General features: G+C 44.0%; 3 protein-coding genes across 3 annotated transcripts; all 3 read left to right on the top strand.

The window, feature by feature from the left end:
- LOC132206132 (interferon alpha-F-like) lies at positions 1-2,297 on the top strand. Its single transcript, XM_059638796.1, has 4 exons — positions 1-132; positions 290-379; positions 1,869-2,108; positions 2,199-2,297. Exons 1-4 carry the CDS (start codon positions 1-3, stop codon positions 2,295-2,297), a joined length of 561 nt encoding a protein of 186 aa, XP_059494779.1.
- A 5,238-nt stretch (positions 2,298-7,535) lies between these two features.
- LOC132206141 (interferon alpha-21-like) lies at positions 7,536-10,014 on the top strand. The gene is made up of 4 exons (XM_059638835.1): positions 7,536-7,845; positions 8,003-8,092; positions 9,586-9,825; positions 9,916-10,014. The coding sequence occupies exons 1-4, from the start codon at positions 7,714-7,716 to the stop codon at positions 10,012-10,014; spliced, it is 561 nt and encodes a 186-aa protein (XP_059494818.1). The 5' UTR covers positions 7,536-7,713.
- A 3,803-nt stretch (positions 10,015-13,817) lies between these two features.
- On the top strand, positions 13,818-18,097 carry LOC132206148 (interferon alpha-F-like). Its single transcript, XM_059638900.1, has 4 exons — positions 13,818-13,949; positions 16,086-16,175; positions 17,669-17,908; positions 17,999-18,097. The coding sequence occupies exons 1-4, from the start codon at positions 13,818-13,820 to the stop codon at positions 18,095-18,097; spliced, it is 561 nt and encodes a 186-aa protein (XP_059494883.1).
- Positions 18,098-19,961: the final 1,864 nt, after the last annotated feature.

Below are 19,961 nucleotides of genomic sequence, written 5' to 3'. Positions count from 1 at the left end.
ATGGCTCTGGCGAGAATTTGGAGACTCTGGGTGGTGCTGCTCTTGGGGTCAGGGAGCCTGAGCCTGGGCTGTGAGAGGCTGCAGTTACAGCAAGTTCTCAACACAGAGACCTTGAGCAAACTGTACGAAATGGTGAGTGTCAACTGATCGGAGTCCCAGTTGGTCTGTTCGCTGTTGAATGTCGGTTGAGGGAGAAATAGATATTCATTTTGTGCAATTACCGTTCGGTGTTTCTCCAGCATTTCAGTTTGTGGGACTGAATGTAACCGGGACTGTTTCCTCTTCTCAGGGAGGTCATTTCCCCCGACATTGCATAAGGCAGAGGCTGTCACTGAAAACTAAGCCCTTGGATCTGGTGAAACTTTCCGACGGATTTGAGGTGAGTCATTTTATTCAGACTGAGACTTTAGAGAATGTATGTGTGAGATTAGCGACACGATCAGATCGTTGGAGGTTGAACCGCAATGATTTCCATCCGTTGTGTAAATCGCCGCAACCCGTCTCAGTAAAAGCATGAGACTGGCACACTGTGAACAAGTTCATGCTTTGTCAGTACTGCTCTCAAGGTACCTTCGTTTGGTTTTAGCGTTGTCAACATCTGTCCATTTTAGTCCCATTTCAGCTGAAGTGAATTGACAAAAATCACTGCAGCACTCTCCACTGTTTTGTGAATTAGTCGTTTACCATTCGGCTGCCGCAACTGACGTTGAACAGGGCTGTCACTGAGAATCACTTTGCCTGCTTAAAACTCAACCCTCTCACTGAACAAATCCCCATCCTGCTCTCGAAAGTTCGGGCTGAAAGCGAAAGGGCCCCTGTTCTCAGGCTTCACAGGATCTTTCTCGCTATCGCTGCACTTTCCACGTTACATCCAAGTTCCGAACCATCAACATTCTTCACCACACAGGATATGTTTATTATTTTCTCGCTCCTTTGAGCATGATTTTACACGAATTTCTACTTTGCAAAAGCAAACTCAGAATATATTCAAAAAAGGGCAAGTAGCATTCACATTCTATTCGCTGTTAACTCTTGATGACTTTCTCCTTGTCGAGTTACTTCCTGCTGAGTTTATCATCAACTTGCCACTTTACTCACGTTTCACACTGTTGTTCTCTAAAGCAAGTAAATTCAAATTAATGTTTCAGTCTTCAGTGATACCCTTGCTAACAGAGGAGGGATCATATATTTTGCTCCCTTACCAGCCAGCTTTTCTTTTATTAATACTTCTCAAAAACATGTTTAGCTTCCTTCTTGTGTTACACACTAATTAATCGGCACACATTCCAATTACCCCTATTTAGCTTGTTAGTTCTCCGACTTGATTGAGCCTGTTTCTTGTTGTCTGAGGAACTGGATATTCATCGTTTGGAACCTTTTCCATTCCACTTTTATCAGCACAATTCGAGGCTGCAGAAAACTCTAACTTGTCATGCCCTTTTCCTCTGCTGAATAAACCCTTTATACCTGCATCTTAATCATTGATTTAAAGACTCGCATTGCTCATTTTCCATTGATGTGATAATATTGGATTTGAACAATTAACTGTTATTTGCTGTTTGTTTATTGAATTGAATATTAACCCAAAACGAACGGAAATAATTGTATTAGTGATAATGGGAACTGCGGATGCTGCAGAATCCAAGATAATAAAATGTGAGGCTGGATGAACACAGCAGGCCCAGCTGCATCTCAAATTTATTCCAGAACCCACACCCCAACCCCTCTCTGATGAAGGGTCTAGGCCCGAAACGTCGGCTTTTGTGCTCCTGAGATGCTGCTCGGCCTGCTGTGTTCATCCAGCCGCACGTTTTATTACCACGAACGGAAATAATGTCGTCTCTTCTAACCTTGTGTGTTTTGTTCAGATTCAGGAAAGGACTGCGATTATCCATCAAACCCTGCACCACATCAACAAGATCTACAGCATGAACCTGGGTTCAGTCACTTGGGCCTGGGACAAGGTTGAACATTTTCGTCTTCTCCTCGATCAACAGCTCAGAGAGTTGCAAGACTGCCTGAGGAAATCAGGATCTGACCACAAACTGAAGAGAAATGCTGCCATTCAGCATTACTTCAGGAACCTGGAAAAGTTTCTCAAACACAAGGTATGAGAATTGATAACTAACTGTGTAAATCATGGCAACATTTAATTTTTTCATTTTCAAATGCACTTACTTGAATATCTTACTTTTCAGAAATTCAGTGAATGTTCCTGGGAAATAATCCGTGCTGAGACCAGAGCCCGTTTACAACAGTTGCATTTCATAATGGCACAAGTCAACAGAAGAAACTGAAAAAAACATACTCACTGCAGACCAGAACAATGAATATTTATTTCAAAGACTTTCCATTGAAACTGTTTATATATGTTTGTAAGAATTTTTTTTCTCACTTGCATCAAGAGCAACAACGGGAGTGTTGCCAGAACTATTTATTTTGATTCACTGACATGTATTGTTGCGATGTTTTCTCCCGATGCAATGTTGAAGTTTCACTGAGTGTGAAGTCTGTTTTGGAACATCAGACTTCCAGTTCAGTGATTTCTGAACCACATTGACCTTGTCACTTGTGAACTCCGACTTGCCAATCTTGAAACCCATCTCAGTTACTCTAATTTATTCATATTTATTGACGAGACGTCTTAATTTATTGAAATTTATGTAATATGTCAATTAACTTAAAGATGCTAATTTATTGTTATTTATTTGTACGTTGGGAAGTAAATTTTTTTTAAGCTGGAAATTTTTATACTGAAAACGAACTCATTGATATAAATAAATTCGGTTTAACATTACACATTTACTAGTTTGATGTCCATTTTTGACTTCTCTCATTTAACCTTTTGACACTGAGTATAAATGCTACTGATATTTCTGTCTTCAGTCTGTTACTCTTCGTGCTCGTCATCTCCAATGTTCGTTCAAGATTTGCACTTACACCTGAGACGTATCAACCCTTTTTCAATTCCACTGCTCTGATTTTTTCTGTGATACGATTGTTTCTTTGAATTTTGTATTCCGGTTCAGCAGCAAAAATGGACAAAGTTTGTGATAACAAAGTGTGGAGCTGGATGAACACAGTAGGACAAGCAGCATCTTAGGAGCACAAAAGCTGACGTTTCGGGCCTAGACCCTTCATCAGAAAAGGGGGATGGGAGAGGAATCTGAAGTTAATAGGGAGAGAGGGGAGGCGGAGAGAAGATGGAAAGAGGAGAAGATAGGTGGAGAGGAGAGTTATCGGTGGGGAAGCGGAGACGGCGGAAAAACTGCGCGATGTCCAGATGAGACTGGTTGCCGAGCAGTGAAGGGGAAAGCCGTTTGCACGGAGAGATAAATGGAATGGGAGAGTTGATGTGAATTTTGAATAATGGTTGTAAGAATACCAGCCACCGTGTACAAATAGGAAAAGCAGAAACTGGTTGAAGAATGATACCTTTAATTTTTAAAACAATAATCAGAGTGAGGAGTGCGACTACGAATCATAACAGCTTCCAGCTGCGATAGATACATTTTTTAAAGAAATATTTGATCGCATAACCATGTAAAACGGTGAACACTTAACACGTCAAGTGTTTCGAATGTTGTGTTGCAGCTGATCAGATTGTGGCCTTCGCTCATATTTTCAGCTCATACCCTAAAGACCTTTGACAGAAACAAACATTTCTGCAGAAACCCTATAGAGAGAAAGCAGAGATAATAAAATGTGAGGCTGGATGAACACAGCAGGCTAAGCAGCATCTCAGGAGCACAAAAGCTGACGTTTCGGGCCTAGACCCTTCATCAGAGAGGGGGATGGGGGGAGGGAACTGGAATAAATAGGGAGAGAGGGGGAGGCGGACCGAAGATGGAGAGTAAAGAAGATAGGTGGAGAGAGTGTAGGTGGGGAGGTAGGGAGGGGATAGGTCAGTCCAGGGAAGACGGGCAGGTCAAGGAGGTGGGATGAGGTTAGTAGGTAGCGGGGGGTGCGGCTTGGGGTGGGAGGAAGGGATGGGTGAGAGGAAGAACCGGTTAGGGAGGCAGAGACAGGTTGGACTGGTTTTGGGATGCAGTGGGTGGGGGGGAAGATCTGGGCTGGTTGTGTGGTGCAGTGGGGGGAGGGGACGAACTGGGCTGGTTGAGGGATGCAGTAGGGAAAGGGGAGATTTTGAAACTGGTGAAGTCCACATTGATACCATATGGCTGCAGGGTTCCCAGGCGGAATATGCAGGAACAGCAACTCATATTCCGCCTGGGAATCCTGCAGCCATATGGTATCAATGTGGAGTTGCAGGAACAGCAACTCATATTCCGCCTGGGAACCCTGCAGCCATATGGTATCAATGTGGACTTCACCAGTTTCAAAATCTCCCCTTCCCCTACTGCATCCCTCAACTAGCCCAGTTCGTCCCCTCCCCCCACTGCACCACACAACCAGCCCAGCTCTTCCCCCCCACCCACTGCATCCCAAAACCAGGCCAACCTGTCTCTGCCTCCCTAACCGGTTCTTCCTCTCACCCATCCCTTCCTCCCACCCCAAGCCGCACCCCCCGCTACCTTCTAACCTCATCCCACCTCCTTGACCTGTCCGTCTTCCCTGGACTGACCTATCCCCTCCCTACCTCCCCACCTACACTCTCTCCACCTATCTTCTTTACTCTCCATCTTCGGTCCACCTCCCCCTCTCTCCCTATTTATTCCAGTTCCCTCCCCCCATCCCCCTCTCTGATGAAGGGTCTAGGCCCGAAACGTCAGCTTTTGTGCTCCTGAGATGCTGCTTGGCCTGCTGTGTTCATCCAGCCTCACATTTTATTATCTTGGAATCTCCAGCATCTGCAGTCCCCATTATCTCATCCCTAAACCAGCCCAGTTTGTCCCCTCCCCCCACTGCACTACACAACCAGCCCAGCTCTTCCCCCCCACCCACTGCATCCCAAAACCAGTCCAACCTGTCTCTGCCTCCCTAACCGGTTCTTCCTCTTACCCATCCCTTCCTCCCACCCCAAGCCGCACCCCCATCTACCTACTAACCTCATCCCACCTCCTTGACCTGTCCGTCTTCCCTGGACTGACCTATCCCCTCCCTACCTCCCCACCTATACTCTCTCCACCTATCTTCTTTACTCTCCATCTTCGGTCCGCCTCCCCCTCTCTCCTTATTTATTCCAGTTCCCTCTCCCCATCCCCCTCTCTGATGAAGGGTCCAGGCCCGAAACGTCAGCTTTTGTGCTCCTGAGATGCTGCTTGGCCTGCTGTGTTCATCCAGCCTCACATTTTATTATCTTGGAATCTCCAGCATCTGCAGTCCCCATTATCTCAGAGAGAAAGCAGAGTCATTTCTTTTCCCGTTCGCTCCTGAAGGTCACTGGAATAATAACGTTAGTTCTCCTTTCTTGCTACAGTTGCTGTCAGACGACTGATTTTCTGCAACAATTCCTGTTTTATGTTTCAGATTATCAGCACCTCCTGTTCTTTTCAGGTTTGTAGTCCCTACAAAAAGTTATGGTTTGATTGTCGATCAAAAATCTCACTATAGACCTGAATATTTTAAAGAATATCACGGTGGGTGTCAGGGGTGGACGTACGGAGTGACAATCGACTCCTCGACCAGGAAATTGTCCTTACCTCTATCTGAAGTGGAGTTTGCTCATATTCAACCAATGAGCATTTAGTCGCATTCACAAAGGCCGAAATACCTTCATAACATTTATTCACTTAAGTCTCCCCAGATCCTTAGTTGTTTCAATAACTTCACCATTTCATTCTGCACAACTGCAATTTACGTGGGCCCAGACGCGAAATCTGTTCTTATTAGCCAACATTAATATTCCAAGAATTAACCGAGTGGATTTACTCTGAAGTTTGTCTGATAATTGTGTATCTTGTTTAAGTAGTGAGCCCAAACATTATATAACTAGTACTCGGAATTTGTTTGCACGAATATCCTGCGTATTGACAACAAAACATCCCCACCTTTCATCAGCTTCCTCTTTCCATTGACGTTCCACATTCTGGATGGTTTTCTGATTTTTGTCATTCAGTCCTGGGAAGGCGTTGTCGCTGACTGCGCTAGCATTTCTTGCTTGTCGTGCGCCCCTTCAAACAAGTTACCAACAGAAATACTGAGTACTTTATGCCCCACCAATGATCCGTCTGGCATTCCTCTAACTGAACCACAATCAATATCACAAAACCAGGTTATCTGCGTTTTACTGAATTCCACATGCTCTGAGGTTGTGCAACACAATACGCAGAACATATTTGTTGCATTTAAAGTGAATACATTTTAAAAAGAGTCTATTTTTGCAGGGTGATTTGATGAGTGTTTTGGTCATGAACGGCGTTATATAAATGTAGCCTTTTGAAGCAGACTTTGTCTCGCATGTCACACTGGTCCTGCTCAGGATGCAGACATTCGCTTTGTTGAAGCTTGCAGGCCTTGGCGAATGTGTCAACGACGACCCTGGAGTGTTTGGCTATGAGGACAGTTCCATGCGTGTAGGAAAGCGGTTGCAAAGAAATTTTGTGATTGGCAAATGTTGAGCGCTAAGTATCATTGTAATTTAAAGAGGACCAATCTTGTGCGAATTCTCGTTGGCAACAGTTTAAAATCAACGGCCAAATTCTATTTCGGGTAAAAACAGTTTCTGTTCCAGCTACAAACAGCAAGACTTAATTATAAAAGTGAACATTTCAAGCATTTAAATAGTTCACCTGCTCTGTCAGAGTGGGTGGTAGTTCCAAGTAAAAGTGATTTGGAGACATTTGCCCCTGAACCAACATGTTCCGGAATATCACAAATACTTTCCCACATGTTCCTTGTCCTGCCCCCTCTCAGTCAGACCCGCTGTGTTGACAAACTCCACTCCCTTTCGGAAATGACAAAACGCGTCACTTTCCCTGCGGCACTTTCGCTTTTGAGAAAACAGACACGAGGTACATTTGCAGAGAGAAACCGACACGGACACTTTCCCGGAAGAGAGAGAGCAGAAAGAAGCGATGAAAGGAAAGGGAGAGGGATCACTTTCAGAGTCGGATCAGATCCTGGTGATTCGATAGAGATCCTGAAAATATTTCCGGAATCCGAGCTGGAAGTGGGAACCTTGCTCCAGTGAGGGAGCGGATTCTGGGCCAGGTGAATGTGAGCGGAGACAGTCGCCAGCAGCCGGTGAGCCAGGCCTGTGACCCGGGCTCCCTGTCATCTCCAACCTGGAAAATGGGAACGCGACTAGCGCCGTGACACCGGGGATTTCCGCGTACGGGGTCTCTATAATCCGGATTAGGACATCCAGCCCCAAGTACATATCCCGACCCAGACCCAATCCCACCAGCCAAGTACAGATCCTCCCCCTGCACCAGCTCAGTGCCCGATCATCTGAACACACTCAACATTCAGCTGCAAATCGAGCGCTGGTTGCGATTTTCGACCCGGGATTTTCCAGCCGCAGCTTCGGGAATCTCCAGCTTTTCGATTCCTTACCTCAGAAAGAAAGAGCACACGCTCCTGCTCCAGGTCCTCCAAAAATCCTGGGAGCAGTTTTCACTTTTGGAATGTAATGTGCCCCTTTAAAGCCGCCAGCATGGCAGTGCCGGTGAGAGCAACCAGCAGAGCCCAGGCTCACACTCACAGCACTCGGCAGCACAGGCGGTCGCTCCCGGGTCACAATCCGCTCCGACTGCACACTGACCGCTTTCTCATCTTCCACCTCGGTGCTACCTTCTGTCTCGGTACAACATGTGTCTGGCGACGGTTTGGAGATTTTGGATGGTGCTGGGTTTGGTGTCCGGGAGCCTGAGTCTGGGCTGTGAGAGGCTGCAGTTACAGCAAGTTCTCAACACAGAGACCTTGAGCAAACTGTACGAAATGGTGAGTGTCAACTGATCGGAGTCCCAGTTGGTCTGCTCGCTGTTCAATGTCGGTTGAGGGAGAAATAGATATTCATTTTGTGCAATTACCGTTCGGTGTTTCTCCAGCATTTCAGTTTGTGGGACTGAATGTAACCGGGACTGTTTCCTCTTCTCAGGGAGGTCATTTCCCCCGACATTGCATAAGGCAGAGGCTGTCACTGAAAACTAAGCCCTTGGATCTGGTGAAACTTTCCGACGGATTTGAGGTGAGTCATTTTATTCAGACTGAGACTTTAGAGAATGTATGTGTGAGATTAGCGACACGATCAGATCGTTGGAGGTTGAACCGCAATGATTTCCATCCGTTGTGTAAATCGCCGCAACCCGTCTCAGTAAAAGCATGAGACTGGCACACTGTGAACAAGTTCATGCTTTGTCAGTACTGCTCTCAAGGTACCTTCGTTTGGTTTTAGCGTTGTCAACATCTGTCCATTTTTTAGTCCCATTTCAGCCGAAGTGAATTGACAAAAATCACTGCAGCACTCTCCACTGTTTTGTGAATTCGTCGTTTACCATTCGGCTGCCCCAACTGACGTTGAACAGGGCTGTCACTGAGAATCACTTTGCCTGCTTAAAACTCAACCCTCTCACTGAACAAATCCCCATCCTGCTCTCGAAAGTTCGGGCTGGAAGCGAAAGGGCCCCTGTTCTCAGGCTTCACAGGATCTTTCTCGCTATCGCTGCACTTTCCACGTTATATCCAAGTTCCGAACCATCAACATTCTTCACCACACAGGATATGTTTATTATTTTCTCGCTCCTTTGAGCATGATTTTACACGAATTTCTACTTTGCAAAAGCAAACTCAGAATATATTCATAAAAGGGCAAGTAGCATTCACATTCTATTCGCTGTTAACTCTTGATGACTTTCTCCTTGTCGAGTTACTTCCTGCTGAGTTTATCATCAACTTGCCACTTCACTCTCACGTTTCACACTTTTGTTCTCGAAAGCAAGTAAATTCAAATTAATGTTTCAGTCTTCAGTGATACCCTTGCTAACAGAGAAGGGATCATATATTTTGCTCCCTTACCAGCCAGCTTTTCTTTTATTAATACTTCTCAAAAACATGTTTAGCTTCCTTCTTGTGTTACACACTAATTAATCGGCACACATTCCAATTACCCCTATTTAGCTGTTTAGTTCTCCGACTTGATTGAGCCTGTTTCTTGTTGTCTGAGGAACTGGATATTCATCGTTTGGAACCTTTTCCATTCCACTTTTATCAGCACAATTCGAGGCTGCAGAAAACTCTAACTTGTCATGCCCTTTTCCTCTGCTGAATAAACCCTTTATACCTGCATCTTAATCATTGATTTAAAGACTCGCATTGCTCATTTTCCATTGATGTGATAATATTGGATTTGAACAATTAACTGTTATTTGCTGTTTGTTTATTGAATTGAATATTAACCCAAAACGAACGGAAATAATTGTATCAGTGATAATGGGAACTGCGGATGCTGCAGAATCCAAGATAATAAAATGTGAGGCTGGATGAACACAGCAGGCCCAGCTGCATCTCAAATTTATTCCAGAACCCACACCCCAACCCCTCTCTGATGAAGGGTCTAGGCCCGAAACGTCGGCTTTTGTGCTCCTGAGATGCTGCTCGGCCTGCTGTGTTCATCCAGCCTCACGTTTTATTACCACGAACGGAAATAATGTCGTCTCTTCTAACCTTGTGTGTTTTGTTCAGACTCAGGAAAGGACTGCGATTATCCATCAAACCCTGCACCACATCAACAAGATCTACAGCATGAACCTGGGTTCAGTCACTTGGGCCTGGGACAAGGTTGAACATTTTCGTCTTCTCCTCGATCAACAGCTCAGAGAGTTGCAAGACTGCGTGAGGAAATCAGGATCTGACCACAAACTGAAGAGAAATGCTGCCATTCAACATTACTTCAGGAACCTGGAAAAGTTTCTCAAACACGAGGTATGAGAATTGATAACTAACTGTGTGAATCATGGCAACATTTAATTTGTTCATTTTCAAATGCACTTACTTGAATATCTTACTTTTCAGAAATTCAGTGAATGTTCCTGGGAAATAATTCGTGATGAGACCAGAGCCCGTTTACAACAGCTGCATTTCATAATGGCACAAGTCAACAGAAGAAACTGAAAAAAAACATATTCACTGCGGACCAGAACAATGAATATTTATTTCAAAGACTTTTTCATTGAAACTGTTTATATATGTTTGCAAGAATTTTTTTTCTCACTTGCATCAAGAGCAACAACGGGAGTGTTGCCAGAACTATTTATTTTAATTCACTGACATGTATTGTTGCGATGTTTTCCCCCGATGCAATGTTGAAGTTTCACTGAGTGTGAAGTCTGTTTTGGAACATCAGACTTCCAGTTCAGTGATTTCTGAACCACATTGACCTTGTCACTTGTGAACTCCTATTTGCCAATCTTGAAACCCATTTCAGTTACTCTAATTTATTCATATTTATTGACGAGACGTCTTAATTTATTGAAATTTATGTAATATGTCAATTAACTTAAAGATGTTAATTTATTGTTATTTATTTGTACGTTGGGAAGTAAATTTTTTTTAAGCTGGAAATTTTTATACTGAAAACGAACTCATTGATATAAATAAATTTGGTTTAACATTACACATTTACCAGTTTGATGTCTATTTTTGACTTCTCTCATTTAACCTTTTGACACTGAGTATAAATGCTACTGATACTTCTGTCTTCAGTCTGTTACTCTTCGTGCTCGTCATCTCCAATGTTCGTTCAAGATTTGCACTTACACCTGAGACGTATCAACCCTTTTTCAATTCCACTGCTCTGATTTTTTTCTGTGATACGATTGTTTCTTTGAATTTTGTATTCCGGTTCAGCAGCAAAAATGGACAAAGTTTGTGATAACAAAGTGTGGAACTGGATGAACACAGTAGGACAAGCAGCATCGTAGGAGCACAAAAGCTGACGTTTCGGGCCTAGACCCTTCATCAGAAAAGGGGGATGGGAGAGGAATCTGAAGTAAATAGGGAGAGAGGGGAGGAGGAGAGAAGATGGAAAGAGGAGAAGATATGTGGAGAGGAGAGTTATCGGTGGGGAAGCGGAGACGGCGGAAAAACTGCGCGATGTCTAGATGAGACTGGTTGCCGAGCAGTGAAGGGGAAAGCCGTTTGCACGGAGAGATAAATGGAATGGGAGAGTTGATGTGAATTTTGAATAATGGTTGTAAGGATACCAGCCACCGTGTACAAATAGGAAAAGCAGAAACTGGTTGAAGAATGATACCTTTAATTTTTAAAACAATAATCAGAGTGAGGAGTGCGACTACGAATCATAACAGCTTCCAGCTGCGAAAAATACATTTTTTAAAGAAATATTTGATCGCATAACCATGTAAAACGGTGAACACTTAACACGTCAAGTGTTTCGAATGTTGTGTTGCAGCTGATCAGATTGTGGCCTTCGCTCATATTTTCAGCTCATACCCTAAAGACCTCTGACAGAAGCAAACATTTCTGCAGAAACCCTACAGAGAGAAAGCAGAGTGATTTCTTTTCCCGTTCGCTCCTGAAGGTCACTGGAATAATAACGTTAGTTCTCCTTTCTTGCTACAGTTGCTGTCAGACGACTGATTTTCTGCAACAATTCCTGTTTTATGTTTCAGATTATCAGCACCTCCTGTTCTTTTCAGGTTTGTAGTCCCTACAAAAAGTTATGGTTTGATTGTCGATCAAAAATCTCACTATAGACCTGAATATTTTAAAGAATATCACGGTGGGTGTCAGGGGTGGACGTACGGAGTGACAATCGACTCCTCGACCAGGAAATTGTCCTTACCTCTATCTGAAGTGGAGATTGCTCATATTCAACCAATGAGCTTATTGTCGCATTCACAAAGGCCGAAATACCTTCATAACATTTATTCACTTAAGTCTCCCCAGATCCTTAGTTGTTTCAATAACTTCACCATTTCATTCTGCACAACTGCAATTTACGTGGGCCCAGACGCGAAATCTGTTCTTATTAGCCAACATTAATATTCCAAGAATTAACCGAGTGGATTTACTCTGAAGTTTGTCTGATAATTGTGTATCTTGTTTAAGTAGTGAGCCCAAACATTATATAACTAGTACTCGGAATTTGTTTGCACGAATATCCTGCGTATTGACAACAAAACATCCCCACCTTTCATCAGCTTCCTCTTTCCATTGACGTTCCACATTCTGGATGGTTTTCTGATTTTTGTCATTCAGTCCTGGGAAGGCGTTGTCGCTGACTGCGCTAGCATTTCTTGCTTGTCGTGCGCCCCTTCAAACAAGTTACCAACAGAAATACTGAGTACTTTATGCCCCACCAATGATCCGTCTGGCATTCCTCTAACTGAACCACAATCAATATCACAAAACCAGGTTATCTGCGTTTTACTGAATTCCACATGCTCTGAGGTTGTGCAACACAATACGCAGAACATATTTGTTGCATTTAAAGTGAATACATTTTAAAAAGAGTCTATTTTTGCAGGGTGATTTGATGAGTGTTTTGGTCATGAACGGCGTTATATAAATGTAGCCTTTTGAAGCAGACTTTGTCTCGCATGTCACACTGGTCCTTCTCAGGATGCAGACATTAGCTTTGCTGAAGTTTGCAGGCCTTGGCGAATGTGTCAACGACGACCCTGGAGTGTTTGGCTATGAGGACAGTTCCATGCGTGTAGGAAAGCGGTTGCAAAGAAATTTTGTGATTGGCAAATGTTGAGCGCTAAGTATCATTGTAATTTAAAGAGGAACAGTCTTCTGCGAATTCTCGTTGGCAACAGTTTAAAATCAACGGCCAAATTCTATTTCGGGTAAAAGCAGTTTCTGTTCCAGCTACAAACAGCAAGACTTAATTATAAAAATGAACATTTCAAGCATTTAAATAGTTCACCTGCTCTGTCAGAGTGGGTGGTAGTTCCAAGTAAAAGTGATTTGGAGACATTTGCCCCTGAACCAACATGTTCCGGAATATCACAAATACTTTCCCACATGTTCCTTGTCTGCCCCCTCTCAGTCTGACCCGCTGTGTTTCCAAACTCCTCTCCCTTTCGGAAATGACAAAACGCGTCACTTTCCCTGCGGCACTTTCGCTTTTGAGAAAACAGACGAAAGGTACATTTGCAGAGAGAAACCGACAAAGACACTTTCCCGGGAGAGAGAGAGCAGAAAGAAGCGATGAAAGGAAAGGGAGAGGGTTCACTTTCAGAGTCGGATCAGATCCTGGTGATTCGATAGAGATCCTGAAAATATTTCCGGAATCCGAGCTGGAAGTGGGAACCTTGCTCCAGTGAGGGAGCGGATTCTGGGCCAGGTGAATGTGAGCGGAGACAGTCGCCAGCAGCCGGTGAGCCAGGCCTGTGACCCGGGCTCCCTGTCATCTCCAACCTGGAAAATGGGAACGCGTCTAGCGCCGTGACACCGGGGATTTCCGCGGACGGGGTCTCTATAATCCGGATTAGGACATCCAGCCCCAAGTACATATCCCGACCCAGTCCCCAATCCCACCAGCCAAGTACAGAGCCTCCCCCTGCACCAGCTCAGTGCCCGATCATCTGAACACACTCAACATTCAGCTGCAAATCGAGCGCTGGTTGCGATTTTCGACCCGGGATTTTCCAGCCGCAGCTTCGGGAATCTCCAGTTTTTCGATTCCTTACCACAGAAAGCAACAGCACACACTCCTGCTCCAGGCGCTCCAAAAATCCTGGGAGCAGTTTTCACTTTTGGAATGTAATGTGCCCCTTTAAAGCCGCCAGCATGGCAGTGCCGGTGAGAGCAACCAGCAGAGCCCAGGCTCACACTCACAGCACTCGGCAGCACAGGCGGTCGCTCCCGGGTCACAATCCGCTCGGACTTCACACTGACCGCTTTCTCATCTTCCACCTCGGTGCTACCTTCTGTCTCGGTACAACATGTGTCTGGCGACGGTTTGGAGATTTTGGATGGTGCTGGGGTTGGTGTCCGGGAGCCTGAGTCTGGGCTGTGAGAGGCTGCAGTTACAGCAAGTTCTCGACACAGTGACTCTGAGCAAACTGCACAAAATGGTGAGTGTCAGCTGCCCCAAATCGAGATCCGAACGTTTGTATGTTAGAGTACGAGAGTCGGTAATTGTTGACACGTAAAGACAAAACATATAACAATACTGAAGTTGTGCGGTTTTTTCGATTGTACTGGAATCGATCAGAGCACATCTCGTGTGGTGTGTACAGCTGGTCATCTTGTTGAAGGAGAGGCGCAGTGCATTTCCCGTGTGCTGCATTGGGAGCATGGCCAGGAGGTGTCACCAGAATAATGCCTGAAATTGATTGACGTGGAATTGTTGGTCCCGGCTCGGCGTATATCAGCGGGAGTTGAACAGAGGAGGAAGGGAGCTTGACGGAAACGAGTGAGGTGTTCCACTATGTCTGGGGACAGAGGTGTACATTCAAAACGGGAATGGGGTGTGGAGGTAGCTGTGTTCTAGTGCATGTCAGGGCAGGGCAAAGGTGTTTGGGAGTATGGCCGAATGGCGTCGCAGCCACAGAGCCGTGACCTTGGCCTATTCAGGGCAGAAGGGAAGGTAGAGTTGCATGTTTTCGCGGAATCTGAAACAAGGGGCAATGCTGAAGTCTGAGATATAGCTTACTCCAAACAGGAGGACGATGATGATTCAGGTAAGCATCATAAGTTCACCTCGGGGTCAAATATAAAACCCGGGGCGCATTGCCTGGGTCTGGTTCAGAAGGTTGTCATTAAGAGGGGATAAATTTGGTCCGGCTGGTGTGAGCGACAAGGAAGACAGTTTTTGTTTCGGAATACAAAAACATTTACTCCAGTCTCTCGATGCGCAGTTAACGGAAATGATTGTGGCTGATGAATATACCGAGTGAAAATGCAGTACAATTGGAGTCTTCAGGGAGATGTCCGGAGGGACAGAGCATTCGGTCCTCGCCACGCTGGGAATCTAAGGCTGCAATTTGTATTTTGTCCAGTCGGGATGAGCACGGAGATAAGTAGAGGGGGACTTGGGGCAGACTCAAAAGAAACTGCAGATGCTTGAGAATCCGAGATTGAACAGTGTGGAGCTGGATGAACCTTCTGTGTTGGCCTGCTCTACACTTTGCTATCAGGGACTAAGTGCAGGTCATTGGGGTCAGCTGACAGTGAGAGTGGGTGAGCAGGTTGGAGTGTGAAGAGATGTGATCATTCTCAGGCTACAGTGAGTTTGATTAGAATGGGAGCAACGGAATGCAGTCCCAGCCAGATCGGTCCGTCGAGCAGAGAGACCTTGAACGACAAAGCTGTGGTTCAGTCTTTGAAAGGTTGCAGAGGAGGCGAGAGATGAGTTCTTTTTTTCAAATTTACGCATCGTCTGAATGTTGTTTGTCGTTTTGATTGAAGAAATATAATTCAGCAATCTAACCCATTGCTCCAATAATGCCCGTATATCCGTTTTAATTGAAAGTATTCGGTTTTCCAATAATGCTTTAAATGATTTTGGAAGGAATTGTCGGATCTTTGAGCTTGTCTCGAACACTCGTTATTTTCTGTCAGAGATTTTCCACTCGCTCCTTCAGGAATCTCCAGCTTTCAGATTCCTTCCGTCAGACAGGGAGCACACACACTTGCTCTCCTCTGATCATTGAAAACTCCCGGAAGCTGGTTTCACTTTTCGAATGTCATGGCCACACCTCGCCAGTGCCACCTATATACACCGGCCGCTCAGGCGGTCACAGCACCCAGCTCAGGCCGACCTCGATCTGTCAGACATGCAGATATACTCAGACTGTTGCAAAGGACTCGACACTGAAGGAAACAGCTTCTCATTCAGTGAAAAAGGGACTGTTTTGGGAGTTGGAAGCAGATCCAGTCGTGATCAGTTTCTTCCGGTCAGAGTTTCGCCGCTATCTCGGTGCAGCATGGCTCTGGCGAGAATTTGGAGACTCTGGGTGATGCTGGTCTTGGGGTCCAGGGAGCCTGAGCCTGGGCTGTGAGAGGCTGCAAGTTCTCAACACAGAGACCTTGCGCAAACTGCATGAAATGGTGAGTGTCAACTGATCGGGGTCTCAGTGGGTGTGTTCGCTGTTGAATGTCGGTTGAGGGAGAAATAGATATTCATTTTGTGCAATTACCGTTCGGTGTTTCTCCAGCATCTCAGTTTTGTGGGACTGATTGTAATCGGGACTGTTTTCTCCTCTCAGGGAGGTCATTTCCCCCGACATTGCATAAGGCAGAGGCTGTCACTGAAAACTAAGCCCTTGGATCTGGTGAAACTTTCCGACGGTTTTGAGGTGAGTCATTTTATTCAGACTGAGACTTTAGAGAATGTATGTGTGAGATTAGCGACACGATCAGATCGTTGGAGGTTGAACCGCAATGATTTCCGTCCGTTGTGTAAATCGCCGCAACCCGTCTCAGTAAAAGCATGAGACTGGCACACTGTGAACAAGTTCATGCTTTGTCAGTACTGCTCTCAAGGTACCTTCGTTTGGTTTTAGCGTTGTCAACATCTGTCCATTTTTTTGTCACATTTCAGCTGAAGTGAATTGACAAAAATCACTGCAGCACTCTCCACTGTTTTGTGAATTAGTCGTTTACCATTCGGCTGCCCCAACTGACGTTGAACAGGGCTGTCACTGAGAATCACTTTGCCTGCTTAAAACTCAACCCTCTCACTGAACAAATCCCCATCCTGCTCTCGAAAGTTCGGGCTGAAAGCGAAAGGGCCCCTGTTTTCAGGCTTCACAGGATCTTTCTCGCTATCGCTGCACTTTCCACGTTACATCCAAGTTCCGAACCATCAACATTCTTCACCACACAGGATATGTTTATTATTTTCTCGCTCCTTTGAGCATGATTTTACACGAATTTCTACTTTGCAAAAGTAAACACAGAATATATTCATAAAAGAGCAAGTAGCATTCTCATTCTATTCGCTGTTAATTCTTGATGACTTTCTCCTTGTCTATTTACTTCCTACTGAGTTTATCATCAACTTGCCACTTTACTCTCACGTTTAACACTTTTGTTCTCGAAAGCAAGTAAATTCAAATTAATGTTTCAGTCTTCAGTGATACCCTTGCTAACAGAGGAGGGATCATATATTTTGCTCCCTTACCAGCCAGCTTTTCTTTTATTAATACTTCTCAAAAACATGTTTAGCTTCCTTCTTGTGTTACACACTAATTAATCGGCACACATTCCAATTACCCCTATTTAGCTTGTTAGTTCTCCGACTTGATTGAGCCTGTTTCTTGTTGTCTGAGGAACTGGATATTCATCGTTTGGAACCTTTTCCATTCCACTTTTATCAGCACAATTCGAGGCTGCTGAAAACTCTAACTTGTCATGCCCAATTCCTCTGCTGAATAAACCCTTTATACCTGCATCTTAATCATTGATTTAAAGACTCGCATTGTTCATTTTCCATTGATGTGATAATATTTGATTTGAACAATTAACTGTTATTTGCTGTTTGTTTATTGAATTAAATATGAGCCCAAAACGAACGGAAATAATTGTATCAGTGATAATGGGAACTGCGGATGCTGGAGAATCCAAGATAACAAAATGTGAGGCTGGATGAACACAGCAGGCCCAGCAACATCTCAAATTTATTCCAGCACCTACACCCCAACCCCTCTCTGATGAAGGGTCTAGGCCCGAAACGTCAGCTTTTGTGCTCCTGAGATGCTGCTGGGCCTGCTGTGCTCATCCATCCGCACATTTTACTACCTCGAACGGAAATAATGTCGTCTCTTCTAACCTTGTGTGTTTTGTTCAGACTCAGGAAAGGACTGCGATTATCCATCAAACCCTGCACCACATCAACAAGATCTACAGCATGAACCTGGGTTCAGTCACTTGGGCCTGGGACAAGGTTGAAAATTTTCGTCTTATCCTCGATCAACAGCTCAGAGAGTTGCAAGACTGCCTGAGGAAATCAGGATCTGACCACAAACTGAAGAGAAATGCTGCCATTCAGCATTACTTCAGGAACCTGGAAAAGTTTCTCAAACACAAGGTATGAGAATTGATAACTAACTGTGTAAATCATGGCAACATTTAATTTGTTCATTTTCAAATGCACTTACTTGAATATCTTACTTTTTAGAAATTTAGTGAATGTTCCTGGGAAATAATTCGTGATGAGACCAGAGCCCGTTTACAACAGTTGCATTTCATAATGGCACAAGTCAACAGAAGAAATTGAAAAAAAAAACATATTCCCTGCGGACCAGAACAATGAATATTTATTTCAAAGACTTTCCATTGAAACTGTTTATATATGTTTGCAAGAATTTTGTTTTTCTCACTTGCATCAAGTGCAACAACGGGAGTGTTGCCAGGACTATTTATTTTAATTCACTGCCATGTATTGTTGCGATGTTTTCTCCCGATGCAATGTTGAAGTTTCACTGAGTCTGTTTTGGAACATCAGACTTCCAGTTCAGTGATTTCTGAACCACATTGATCTTGTCACTTGTGAACTCCTATTTGCCAATCTTGAAACCCATCTCAGTTACTCTAATTTATTCATATTTATTGACGAGACGTCTTAATTTATTGAAATTTATGTAATATGTCAATTAACTGAAAGATGCTAATTTATTGTTATTTATTTGCACGTTGGGAAGTAAATTGTTTTTTGTTAAGCTGGAAATTTTTATACTGAAAAAGAACTCATTGATATAAATAAATTCGGTTTAACATTACACATTTACTAGTTTGATGTCTATTTTTGACTTCTCTCATTTAACCTTTTGACACTGAGTATCAATGCTACTGATACTTCTGTCTTCAGTCTGTTACTCTTCGTGCTCGTCATCTCCAATGTTCGTTCAAGATTTGCACTTACACCTGAGACGTATCAACCCTTTTTCAATTCCACTGCTCTGATTTTTTCTGTGATACGATTGTTTCTTTGAATTTTGTATTCCGGTTCAGCAGCAAAAATGGACAAAGTTTGAGATAACAAAGTGTGGAGCTGGATGAACACAGTAGGACAAGCAGCATCTTAGGAGCACAAAAGCTGACGTTTCGGGCCTAGACCCTTCATCAGAAAAGGGGGATGGGGAGAGGATTCTTAAATAAATAGGGAGAGAGGGGAGGCGGAGAGAAGATGGAAAGAGGAGAAGATAGGTGGAGAGGAGAGTTATCGGTGGGGAAGCGGAGACGGCGGAAAAACTGCGCGATGTCCAGATGTGACTGGTTGCCGAGCAGTGAAGGGGAAAGCCGTTTGCACGGAGAGATAAATGGAATGGGAGAGTTGATGTGAATTTTGAATAATGGTTGTAAGAATACCAGCCACCGTGTACAAATAGGAAAAGCAGAAACTGGTTGAAGAATGATACCTTTAATTTTTAAAACAATAATCAGAGTGAGGAGTGCGACTACGAATCATAACAGCTTCCAGCTGCGAAAAATACATTTTTTAAAGAAATATTTGATCGCATAACCATGTAAAAGGGTGAACACTTAACACGTCAAGTGTTTCGAATGTTGTGTTGCAGCTGATCAGATTGTGGCCTTCGCCCATATTTTCAGCTCATACCCTAAAGACCTTTGACAGAAACAAACATTTCTGCAGAAACCCTATAGAGAGAAAGCAGAGTGATTTCTTTTCCCGTTCGCTCCTGAAGGTCACTGGAATAATAACGTTAGTTCTCCTTTCTTGCTACAGTTGCTGTCAGACGACTGATTTTCTGCAACAATTCCTGTTTTATGTTTCAGATTATCAGCACCTCCTGTTCTTTTCAGGTTTGTAGTCCCTACAAAAAGTTATGGTTTGATTAGAGATCAAAAATCTCACTGTAGACCTGAATATTTTAAAGAATATCACGGTGGGTGTCAGGGGTGGACGTACGGAGTGACAATCGACTCCTTGACCAGGAAATTGTCCTTACCTCTATCTGAAGTGGAGATTGCTCATATTCAACCAATGAGCTTATTGTCGCATTCACAAAGGCCGAAATACCTTCATAACATTTATTCACTTAAGTCTCCCCAGATCTTTAGTTGTTTCAATAACTTCACCATTTCATTTTGCACAACTGCAATTAACGTGGGCCCAGACG

The sequence above is a fragment of the Stegostoma tigrinum genome, chromosome 31 (assembly GCF_030684315.1).
Source record: "Stegostoma tigrinum isolate sSteTig4 chromosome 31, sSteTig4.hap1, whole genome shotgun sequence".
Taxonomy (NCBI): Eukaryota; Metazoa; Chordata; class Chondrichthyes; order Orectolobiformes; family Stegostomatidae; genus Stegostoma; species Stegostoma tigrinum.
This window is presented reverse-complemented; position numbering and strand designations above follow the sequence as displayed.